The 12,936-nt window shown below is 40.4% G+C and overlaps 1 protein-coding gene across 1 annotated transcript in view; it reads left to right on the forward strand.

Moving 5' to 3' along the window:
* The first annotated feature begins 8,578 nt into the window (after positions 1 to 8,578).
* Positions 8,579 to 12,936, forward strand: part of CCDC102B (coiled-coil domain containing 102B) — a 326,339-nt gene continuing 321,981 nt past the window's right edge. Inside the window, exons 1-2 of the mRNA XM_084622012.1 lie at positions 8,579 to 8,619; positions 11,116 to 11,733. Of these exons, the coding sequence (XP_084478138.1) occupies positions 11,143 to 11,733 (591 nt within the window). The 5' untranslated portion in view covers positions 8,579 to 8,619; positions 11,116 to 11,142. The remainder of the gene's footprint in view (positions 8,620 to 11,115; positions 11,734 to 12,936) is intronic.

Genomic DNA, 12,936 nt, shown 5'->3' on the forward strand with positions numbered 1-12,936 from the left:
ACCACCACGCTCAGTTTCTCGTCACTGCCTATGGCTTGACTTGAAGCTCCCCTTCTGGTTTCCCTCATGGTTTCTCTTCTGTGTAGTCACAGATTTTAGCTCTCTACCTTAACTGTAAGTAGTTAACTAACGCTTTAAAAAAAGAAAGCTACCAACCAGATAATACTTTATTTTAAGTTTATTTTAATATTTTTCACTGTTAGACACAGATGGCATGCAGCGCTTGCCAGGTTTTAAGCATTGCCCATCATGTAGGGTCTCTCCTCTAGTAGTGACCCCCCACACAAGCTGCCTTTTTTGCCTCAGTGAAGGACCTATTAAGGAGAGGTGCAGATTTCCAGAGATGTGCATATCAACCACCTTCTCACGAAGCAGGCAGTGAGGCCCAACTCAGATCATTAGGGTGGCTGCTATTGTTTCTGATGGACTCCTAGGCTCAGACTCTTCTCCATGGAGAGAGAGGGGTTGATTTTTCTCTTTGCGGCCTCCCTAAAAGAGGACCCATAAAACAGACCAGAACCACTTGAAGTTGAAGACAGACTCCTTTTCTTCAAAAAAGGACTTGGAACATCACTGGGACACTTCAGGTATTCAGGGTAGAACTGGTCTGTCAACCTGTCTCTCTCCAGTACAGGTGTAGGAAATATGGTACTGTCATCATCTGCAGCACCATTTGCAGGACTGCCATTGAATCTGGTTCCCACTAACATGGTTTCAATACATTACTGGTACCAACAACTCCACAAGTGTATTAGACAGCAAAGGATTCGCTTTGCCTCTCCATCCCAGACTTCCCTATGGTGCAGTAGTCCATTGCACTAGTGGTATCTCCTGCTATTCCAGGCCAGTCTGGCTCCTCACCTCTGACGTAGAGACTGTTAGCAGCACCAGCTAAGAAATGTGACAACGACTTGGTCCTGTTTCCATCTCTGATGCTAGCACATGACAGGTTGGCTCTGGTAAGGTTTTCGGCCTCAGTTGCACTCCCTGTCTTGGCGCTTGTGGCCTTCGTGCCTGAACTTTTGTCAGAGTGGGTACCAACCACAGCTTGTATTTTGGCACCATCTACACAGTCTTTCCCATGCTGATACCATACTATACCACACTCTCAACATCTTGGGATGCTTTTGCAGTACTGACTACCATGCTTGCCTTGGTACTTATGCTGGCCTCTTCACAATGAGCTACAGATGAGTCAGGCCACCTTGTGGCTTCATCACGCCACCCCTGATTCCCTCTGACTACTCAGATGGCTCCTTGCATACTTGTTTGGAGTCCTCCAGTACTTTGCCATCCCCCGCTAGACGGTCTAGCAAATCTTCTAGGCTGCTGCCAGAAGGAGAGCCAATACTAGAAGCAGAACCAATCAGGGAGCAGAGACAGATTGTTGTGGCTGTCCATGCCTTTATGCTCTTGCTTAGTGACCTTTTCTGAAACCTTGGGGTGTCTCCCGCCTGTGCATGCCTTCACTTCTTAAATAGTCAGGACTGCTTCAAGATCTGATGCAAACTTTGGAGGGACACTCCAAGCCCTACCTCCTAATGATACTGCTTTTGATTCACCTGAATGGCATATGCATGTGCGGCTACTAACAGAAGAAAAAATGGTTTCAGAGTGGTAGCCATGTTAGGCTGTATCAGCAAAAAGAACCAGGAGTACTTGTGGCACCTTAGAGACTAACAAATTTTATTTGAGCATAAGCTTTCGTGAGCTAAAACCCACTTCATAGGATGCATGCAGTGGAAAATACAGTAGGAAGATATACATACACAGAGAACATGAAAAAATGGGTGTTGCTATACCCAATATAATGAGAGTGATCAGTTAAGGTGAGCTATTGTCAGTAGAAGAGAAAAAACCTTTTGTAGTGATAATCAGGATGGCCCATTTCCAGCCATTGACAAGAAGTTGTGAGCTCTCATTATAGTGGGTATGACAACACCCATTTTTTCATGTTCTTTGTGTATATATATCTCTGCCTACTGTATTTTCCACTACATGCATCCTATGAAGTGGGTTTTAGACCATGAAAGCTTATGCTCAAATAAATTTGTTAGTCTCTAAGATGCCACAGGTACTCCTCATTCTTTTAGAAGAAAAAAATGTTACTTATATAGGCAGTGACTTCCTCTCTACCCATGGGGTAAGACCCAGGAGCTGAAATTTTAACAGAATTTTCTTGGTTGGCTAGCTGTTGACCAGAATATTAATGGTTAATACATGTCGTCTCACTGCCAATCTTCACTCCATAAATCAAGAATTTCTCTCTAATCAGATAATGATGATGTACATTGCTTATCAATGCTAGGGGGAAAAAAAACAAGACAAGTTTTTATATAATAAAGATAGGGAAAAGATCCAAATTCCTGATTGTGTTTGCCAAATGCTGTGTGTTCTCTAGCTTTTTTTCCCCTTTTCATATAGCTTAAACAATTAGATGTTTCTGTCTCATGTTATTTCTCACCCTACTGATTTTATGAGGAAAATCTATTTGTGCTCTGGGTATGTAACTGAAGATCAATCAACTATGGAAAATTCACTAGGGGATTAAGTGTAGTCTGAAGACATTAAACAGCTGGAGCTATCAGCAGGGAAAAGGTAGGGGTCCATGGAAGATGTTCACTCATCTCTCCATCCATAAAAGAGAGGAAATAAGAATGCAAAGGAAAGGAGGGACCCCGTGACTTGAGGACAGAAGTGCTTTTCCACAGTCCTCTGAAGGATCAGTTTGGGGGCTTCCATTCCCATCTAAAAGGTTGTGAGTTTCTTAGACTACTATAGCCCTGAGATGTGTATGTGGACTTCTTTTCTTGAACAACTTGTAATATCCAACCTTGGAGCATGGGCGGGGATTTTGCGTTTTGGTTGTTTCCACCTTGTGAACCAGGTTGACCTGTCAACTCAACCTGCTGTCCCATTTGTCTTGATGCATATATTCACTGGGCCTCATGAACCCCGGGAGACCACATAACTAAGTGGGCTGAATAGGGGTGGAATAGAGAGAGTATATAGTTTTAAATACATCAGGAAGACTATCACAGAACTGAAGGCCTTATTGTGATTATTATTAAAAAAACAAGGAGTAGTTGTGGCACCTTAGAGACTAACAAATTTATTTGGGCATAAGCTTTCATGGGCTAAAACCCACTTCATCAGGGGTGTTAGCCCACGAAAGCTCATGCTCAAATAAATTTATTAGTCTCTAAGGTGCCACAAGTCCTCCTCACTCTTTTTGCTGATACAGACTAACATGGCTACCACTCTGAAACCTGTGATTATAGTATCACTGGAGCAACTTCACTGAATCTTCCTCTTTCTTTCGGATCCAGATCCTCAGCTGTTATAAATCTGCATAGCTCCATGGAAGTTGATGGAGCTATGCTGATTTCCACCAGCTGAGAAGGGGAATACAATGAAATGGCATCAGTGATGACTTGGTTTCATATACTGTAATATAAACAAAATGCTTATCCTCTTTAAGTTCTCATTTTGTGAAAAATTGCAAATCTTAATTGTAATAATATTGATCAAAAAAAATCATCACCAAGTATTATTGTGACTGAAAAAGATTAGAGGACTTTTTTCCTGGGATTTTTTTTTTAATTTCTAAGTTCTGATCATTAAATTGTAGTTTTGTTTATAGACTAAGCTCTTAAGGACAAAAACTGATTCTGTATGATGTTTACCTTAATGGGTCACTGATCTCTAGGAGCAGCTGTGCAGGAGGGGAAGTCACTGTGTTTATGTGGATTTTTCACAGAACAAGGAAGAGAAACATTCTGAGAAAAGTCAACAGAGAACTACAAAAATGGTCAGGAGACTTGGGAGTAGATATGATGGCTGAAAGGGCCCTTTAACTCTTTTTTTTTTTCTAGTTGACTAGATTTCAAATTGATAGTGTCCTTTTTAAATGTTTACATAAGAACGGCCATACTGGGTCAGACCAAAGGTCCATCTAGCCCAGTATCCTGTCTTCCAACAGTGGCCAATGGCTAGTACTCCAGAAGGAATGAACAGAACAGGTAATCTTCAAATGATCCATCCCCTGTCACCCATTCCCAACTTCTGGCAAACAGAGGCTAGGGACACCATCCCTGCCCATCCTGGATAATAGCCATTGATGGATCTATCTTCCATGAACTTATCTAGGTTTGTAATTTTTTAACCCCATTATAGTCTTGGCCTTCACAACATCCTCCAGCAAAGAGTTCCACAGGTTGACAGTGCATTGTGTGAAGAAATACTTCCTTTTGTTTGTTTTAAACTTGCTGCCTATTAATTTAATTTGGTGACCCTTAGTTCTTGTGTTTAAAGGAACAGATGATGCAGGGGAAAGAAAGCAGACAAAGTTCGACATGTGTTACAGGCAAAGTCTCTTTCCACAGCCACAACTCAGAGTTGAGAGGCAACAGTAAATCCCATGTGTAACATTTAGCTTTCCCTTGTTACTCCGCCTTCTGCAGATTGACACACAGATGCTGTTCTCATGTTTTGCTGAGATGCAGTCTCTTGTTTTTAGTGATGTTCTGTCAATGGCAGCAGCCATGTGGCTGTATCCTACATAATGCAACAATTGCAAAATTACCACAGACAGGCACATTAAAACGATCCATTCTATCCTCTTGACATGTAGATTTGAAAGCTATTATGCTTTCAAGCATAACCTAATGAAGTGATTCCTGCGTATGTGGAGACTTATAACTGATTATCTCTAAGAGTCCTATGGCTTCTATTAAAGAGGAGTGCGAGTACTAATATTAACAATTCATGGTTACAAAAGCTTTCTTACTGTCATTCTTATTGTGGTCTCTGCCTAATAAACAGAGCATGGGTGCTATCTGCCCTATTTTTTCACTCATAGTAACTCATTTACACCTTTCGCGTCCTCTAACATCTAGCTCTCAAAACAATAGGAACAAGAGATCTAACTTCACCCAACATACTTTCCATAGACTAAAAGATCTATATTTGGGGAGAAGGGGAAACCCTGAGAAAACAGGCTTTATCCCACCATTTTAGAGGCAGATTAATATTTCCAGGAATTAGTGATCAGAAATTGAGATCACTCAGCATGGCTGATCACAATTTCTCTGTCAAAACTCGTTTTTGACGAAAAAAAAATCACTTTTCAAGTTAACAAAATTTTCCAAGAACAGTGTTTCTTGTCTGCCTAGAATTTTAACTTTTAGTCAAAAAGCCTGAAGGCCCCAAAACTGAAACACTTTGGCAGAAAATAAAATTTATTCAAAGATTCTGCTGCAGTGCCTCATGGGAATTTGGTACATAGCTGGGGAGCTCAGCCCATGCATCTTCCATAATGGGAGGGATATCTAGGATGCGTCATGATGGTTTTATCAAGCTACTCATCTAACCACTTAGGTTGATCTTTTTGTGCTACAGTGTGGTCTAAGCATTTTCTTTGAGTAGTTTTATTTGTCTCTGAGTACCATCTGATAGCTTGTCTTAATAGATTAAATAAATACCAACCTGTCCCTAACTAAAGAAATGATTTAAAATAGAAGAAAGAGTTCAAGCCAAATGTTGAAGGAAGGAATCAACATCATTTCACATCTGGCCAGTTGGAGAAAGGGGAGGAAATCACACTTAATTTGTAGAAGAGCCCTCCACATACCAATACCCAATTACAAGGTGACTGCAAATTACTAGCAGACTAAAAGTTACTTACATGTCTTGAAAGTTTACAAATGCATAACTCTGAAACTTTTTTGGAAGGATAAGGAGAATTATTGTAAGTTTATTGTACTAATAAGTCATTTCCCCTTGATGTGGGAGCCTTGAATATCTTTTACTCATTCAATTTATTGTAATTTTGAAAATTAATAATCCAGGCTTCAGGTTCTTCACAATCATCTCTACATACACCCACAACTTGCTATTTTCCTGGTAGTTGAAGTCAGAAAGCCAATTAAACCTGGGTCTCCTTTGGTTATGTCTGAACTGGGCCAAGTTCAAGGCCTTCTTGGTTCAGGGACTTCACCTATGGAACTCCCTTCCTTTTGAAAATTAGCAGGCATGCATATTTGCCAGACAACTGGCCTGACAACAGAAATAATACAGTTGACTGCAACCACATTTATTAGTTGCTCATCAAAATTTGGAACCTGTTGGGGTTCCCTCCACACTCTGAACTCTAGGGTACAGACGTGGGGACCCACGTGAAAGACACCCTAAGCTTATTTTTATCAGCTTAGGTTAAAAATTTTCCCAAGGCACAAACTCCACCTTGTCCTTGAACAGTATGCTGCTACAACCAAGTGATTTAACAAATAATCAGGGAAAGGATCCACTTGGAGTTCCTACTCCCCCAAAATATCCTCCCAAGCACTTACACCCCCTTTCCTGGGAAGGCTTGAGAATAATATCCTAACCAACTGGTTACAAAGTGATCACAGACCCAAACCCCTGGGTCTTAAGACAACAGAGAAATCAGTCAGGTTCTTAAAAGAAGGATTTTATTAAAAAAAAAAAAAGGTAAAAATCACCTTTGTAAAATCAGGATGGAAAATAACTTTACAGAGTAACAAAAGATCCAAAAAGACAGAGGATTTCCCTCAGGGCCAAAATTTAAAGTTACAAAAAGAAAAACCAGGAATACACCTTCCTCTCAGCACAGAGAAAATCACAAGCCAAAACAAAAATAAGCTAACATATTCCCTTGCTAGTGCTTACTAATTCTAATGGAGTTGGATTGCTTGCTTCCTTGATCTGTGTCCGGCAAGCACACAGGACAGACAGACCAAAACCTTCCCCCTCCCGCAAATGCCCTCCAGATTTGAAAGTATCTTGTCCCCTTATTGGTCCTTTTGGTCAGCTAGCCAAGTTGCCTGATCTTCTTAACGCTTTACAGGTAAAAGGATTTTGTGCCTCCGGCCAGGAGTGATTTTATAGTACTGTATGCAGGAAGGTTGTTACCCTTCCCTTTATATTTGACAGAACCTTTCCTGGTCATTTAGTAAATGTTTTTTCAATAACTGAAAGTGACATTCATTGTAAATCAGATAACTGCTCAAACTCAGAAGTCTACCTAGTGAGCGAGTCAAGGGTAATAAAATCATTCATCTCCAGAGAAAATGATTGGTCAAAGATTTTATGATCTACAAATCCAACAAAGTAACTGTTGGAATCAGATTAAATGTTAGTTAAGGTGTCACAGAGAATTCCACTTTATTACTGTAAACCACACAGAATATTTTGTTAAAGGTTTTTTTTCCATAATCATGGCTCGATGCATCCCTGCATTATGGCACTTTTTTTTTTATCACATTGAAAATACCCACCAGAGAATATCCCCAGGATAAGGTTTCCACCATTTACCCCTCCACTGGCATAGAGCTGTGTCTGGTACATATTGTGTTCTGGCCAGTTACTGTTCCCTGTGGCCCTGAGGAGTTCTGAAGCCAGGGGCTTGGCAGATTACTGATGAGCCCTAGAATCAATAGAGGAACTTCGGATTGTGTCCACAGTGTTTTAGGATCCATGTGGGTATTCTAATTATACAATTTTCTGTTCTGGCTTTGTGTGTGTGTATGTATCTTTTCCATGCCAGATCTTTTACACTGTTAGAGATGTTGTTGATACCATGGATGGGCAATGCTGTCTAATAGGTTGATGACTCTGATATCAGCTTTGCCATTGCCTGGTGTAGACCTTGGAAAAGACATACTTACAGCAAGAGTTTTCAAAAACGGCTTGTAATTTTGAGTGGCCAAATCCAATTCAAATCTATCGAAACTGCAAGTGCTCAGCATTTCTGGCAAAACAGGCTGAGTTATTTTAAGTTGGATACTCAAAATTACAGATCATTTTTGAAAATCTGCACCTTAAACACTGCCCCAAGTGTCCCAATGGTGAAATGCAAGTAATGCTGCCTCACAAGGGTGTTATGAGCTTAGCTGTCAGTTAGCTGTCAATTGTACAGTATGTTCTATATCCGGGAACTGCAACCTTTGGCCTGCTGCCCACCAGGGTAAGCACCCTGACGGGCTGGGCTGGTTTGTTTACCTGCCGCATTTACAGGTTTGGCCGATTGCGGCTTCCATTGGCAGTGGTTTGTTGTTCCAGGCCAATGGAGGCTGCGGGAAGTGGTGTGGGCCAAGGGATATGCTGGCCGCCGCTTCCCACAGCCCCAGTTGGCCTGGAGTGGTGAACTGCGGCCAGTGCAAGCTGCAATCAGCCTAACATGTGGATGTGGCAGGTAAACAAACCGGCCCGGCCTGCCCGGGGGCTTATCCTGGAGGGCCACAGGCCAAAGGTTGCCGATCCCTGTTCTATATGCATAAGATGATTAAAATGCTATGCAATATTATCTTTATCTGGCCTCCCTACAACAGGTTACTGCCATGCATGCAGAATAAGTGGCTTGTGGAGGAAAATAGGAGATGTAAAATCTTCAGTGATTTTGACTGACTGTGTTAGTGGACCTTCTGTAATTGTGATGGAAAGGAACAGGAGCAAATATCTAGTGCCACAGAATCTTTAGGGCTAGCCCTGTCTTTATATTATTTGTCTGTTTGGAATATGTAGTAACGCATAGTTTTTGTTTTTGTTTTTCTATGTAGCACTTTTCATCTGTAGATCTCAAAGTGCATTACAGAAAAGGTTGGTATCATCCCGATTTTTTCAGATGAGGAAACTGAGGTAAAGAGGTGCAGCAACTTGCAAAAGGTCACCCAGTAGACCAGCTGGAGACCAGGGAATAGATCTAGTTTCTTGAGTCTCAGTCCAGTGTTCTATCCACGGGGCCATACTGTCTATCTGGCCAAGATTTGACTGCACATGTTCTATCCACACATCCATTATAGCAGAGGCTTTCAACTGATACAAATATGGTACAACTTTATCAATATGACATTTTTCCTCAAAAAATTGTGTGCACTATGAGATAAGACTGTGATATCATTCAAGGGAGTCACCATCGTAGCCTGTTTCCCAAGGGTTTGATCCTATTGTCACAATTCAGGGCAACTCCTCCAAAATCCCTCAAGGGGAACCCACTCTAGACTCTTGGCTCTTCAGTGCTCTCCTTCCTGCCTAAGGTTTTGCAGGCTATGCAGTTCTCTAGCTATACAGTGGTCTCCTCAGCAAGCCAGACCTGCCTCAAAGGGCAGCCTGTGTATAGCCTTTGGAGAGAAAGCAAAAAACAGTGTAACTGCCCACAGTTGTAAGTTACTACACAACCCTTTCTAAGCAAGCACACATTTATTCTTAAAGTGAACGTATCACAGAAAAAACATTTAAAAAAGAGAACTTACACACATGCTAAAAAGCTTACCAGAGGTCCCCAGCTCCAACCTTGGGCTCTGAGAGGTGTTAGCCCTTCAAAACCTACAAGATCATAACTGTCTCAGATTGAGAACCAGAACAGCCATGAATCCTTCATTCTTTCCTTTTATACAGCTTGGGCCTTTGATTTTGGCCTCTTATAACAGGTGATCCTCAGACAACTTCTTTGGGCGTAGGTATAAAAGTCTGGGTTTTTGTATAACCAAAATTGGGAAATAGGTATTAGCCTCCCTCTAAAGTAGTAGTTCTCAAGCTATTTACCACTGTGGGCTGCATCCAATACTACCTGTATGGCCCCAAGGGTGTTTTCAAAGAGCAAAGCCACTAGTTACCCTTATCTACGTGAACATCAACAAATGTCCAATTTTAGGTGGAAATATAAATCCTTCTGCATAATATTCCTCTTCTCTTAATCTTTATCTCTTGTATAGATATGCACAACATTAAGAATGGAGAGGAGGGTTCGTGATAGAGTAAATACATATTTCAGGTTTTTTTTCCCAAAAGAATGGAGTTATACTGAAGTCCAGATATTAAACTCCTTCAGGAACTTTTTGTATTGGTACTTATTATCCGGCTTGTAATTTTGTCCTTACTGTTGCTTCTGATGCTGAATGGTGCAACTTTATCTCCAAATTCTGTCTTATGACATTTCTATACAGAAAAAAACAATGACATACTTTTGGTACAATAAAATGACTTGTAGTTTAAATTTGTGAAAACAAGAAGCACGAATGAAAATAAAGTCTCTGAGAGAGAGCAATGTGTGTCTCTCAGTCAGCTACTGTCTTTGAAGAGAGACAGATTTCTTATAATGTAAAGAGCAAAGGAATCACACTCCTAGCTGCAGTGTAGATATAGTTATGTTATAACAATGATCCAGAAACATTTAATAAATGACAAATAATATTATGAATGTTCTGCAAAGTCAAATACCAATTAAAACTGGCTGGGAACATCTGATTGGTGTTTGAAAAAAACTGCAGAAGCTCCTGGCTAATATGCATAAAAATGAGAGCAAAGCATTACGCTAAAATAACTTGTTAATTGCTTTAATTTTTTCAAGATGAAATGTTGGTAAATAATTTGTTAATGGACTTTCATTTAGGTTGTTTTTCAAATTAATGTAATAACTTGAAAACTAATCACCATAATATACAAATCACTGAAACAAGCTAGATGTTAGATTGTAGAAGTGTCAATGCTTACCTACAGGATCCATTCTTCTGCTAATACTGGCAGGACTGTCACTTTTCCTTAAGATACTAGGTAGGTGAGTAAGGGGGCACAAGTGACTCAATTCACCACTCTGTGTGTGGGGCTGAAAGTAAGTACTAGTCATCCCTTTCCCCAAGCAGGTGAGTAGAAGTGGTTATAGAGAAGTGGGGAATGGGTGGAATCAAGGTTTTACTCCTCTCACCCCAAGCACTGGCTAGCAGAGCTGAGTTAGTTTCATGTGGTAAGTGTTCTGTAGATGACTGTAGCACAGAAGTAATGGGGACAGACTATCCCTCTGCTGCTCTTGGTGTTGGGACTGCTATATGTCACCCCTTATGGAAATCTTAATTTTCTTGAGAGAGAGGATGAAGTCTTGAGGTCCTTAGTTTTGTTGTATTCTTTTCTTATGCACGCAAATTCTGAGATTTTGCTTGAGCAAAAACTTAATAAGGGCATCGCAGTTTGGGCAGAAAAGTAAAGTGGAATCTACAATCTGACTTCTGATGTGCTCATGGTTCTAAAGATTTTCTAATTTATTGGACATATGTGTTGTTATATTTATAACTAATATTCAATTCTCCTTATCTGTTTTAGGTGTGAAATTAGATTAAGAATTGAAACATGAATCTAGACTCTGTCCATAAATTATCTGACAAGACACAGGTTTTCAGGACCCAACAAAGACAATCTGATGAACTAGCTGAAGGTAGCAAAGCAACAGGTAACTTCTGTAACTCAAGTTTACCATCTCAACGGCTCCATCCATACTCCTCTCATCATCCTTGTATGCAAATTAGTAACAACAATGACTGGGAGATTTCTGAAGAGCTCCGACTTCGGGAGCTGGAAGAAGTTAAGGCTAGAGCGGCCCAAATGGAGAAGACCATGCGCTGGTGGTCAGACTGCACAGCCAACTGGCGGGAGAAATGGAGCAAAGTTAGAGCAGAAAGGAATAAAGCCCGGGAGGAAGGGAGACAATTGAGAATCAAACTGGAGACCACAATGAAGGAACTGAATGCACTGAAAAAGCTAAACCAAGACTTACTAATTGAAAAGGAAGAGTGGGAAACTGAAGTCACTTGGAAAAAGAAACCCAATTTCTCAGAGATGTCCTGTATGACAGAAAAGGAGTACCCGTTTGTGTGTCTGGAACAAGAACCTGTTAAAGATGTGATCAAGAACAAGATCCTTGCGGTACAAGAAACACATAAGGTAAAGGGAACTATACATTTGTATCTTCAGAAATCTGCATTTTTAGCAAGACTACATAAGGTCTACTTTTCTATGCTTCATGGTAACACTATACATGTATGCCTGTCTCCACTACTAAAATTTCAGTACATAAAGCTTTGTTTATATATAAACTAGAAGACCAATTTGCATTATCACTCATATATAAACAGTTGTCATGGGGGCAGTTACATGAGATGATAATTTGGGCTCCCCTGTGACTTGTATAATTTTTCCCCCTTCAAAAAGCAGTGTAGGTTTTCTGGTGTCCAGTCATTAATGTCTTTACTGGTCTATGGACACAGGTAGATCTGAAAATGAGTGGAAGCTATTTATATAGTCTGGTCTTCCAAAATTCTTCCTGCTCTTCACAGTTAATTCTGGATTCTAGTGAATAACTTTGAGTTCCTTGGGGGGGGCATCCCCTTCCTGCAGAACAGGAGTATTAGTAAAGAGCCAGGACTGTAGTTATGTTGTTTCTTGGTAATATAGGATCAGAAGGTAGCCATGGACTCTTAATGAGTGGAATAGTTTGGTACAACTTTTCCAGTTCTACAGTTGCCTGTTTTAAAATAAAGGAACTAGTTTTAGCAAATGGAACTGTACCCTCTTCCTTTGTAGGTATTCATTCCAGCCCTGGATATATATTATATACCCATCATAAACAGCATCACCTATAACCTGTATTGACTATAGGCCTGATTCAAAGCCCAGTCAACTCAAAGTTTGCATTGACGTGAATAGACTACGAATCAGGGCCTTCAGCATGTACATCTTTTGTCGGAATTTCCACCGACACTGCTGTGAGGTGAACTACACTATGTGCTGTGACCCTGAATACACATTTTACTGGTACTTGAGAATCAACCTGAAAAAAGATTCTGAACCATTATACATTTCATTGTGTGTTTCTTCTTTAGGCACACTCAAAAAAGGGGCTTCGACATAAAGCCAAATTCTTTGCTAATGTAATTCCTTTTATTTCAGTGGACTTACTCCAGTTAAGAATTTTGGCCTCAAGTTTATTATGAACTCTAAGATTTTTGCAACAATTGGAAAATTATATTTGAACCTTATTCAGAAGGACTAGCCAGTGATTTGATTCTAATTTGTTAGGCAGTTTCCTGCGAGTTCACCAGACTTAATGAAAATGTTGTGCTGTTATGATTTGTCCTGGTATCATCA

Source organism: Lepidochelys olivacea, assembly GCF_965140295.1.
Source record: "Lepidochelys olivacea isolate rLepOli2 genome assembly, chromosome: 2".
NCBI classification, from domain to species: Eukaryota; Metazoa; Chordata; order Testudines; family Cheloniidae; genus Lepidochelys; species Lepidochelys olivacea.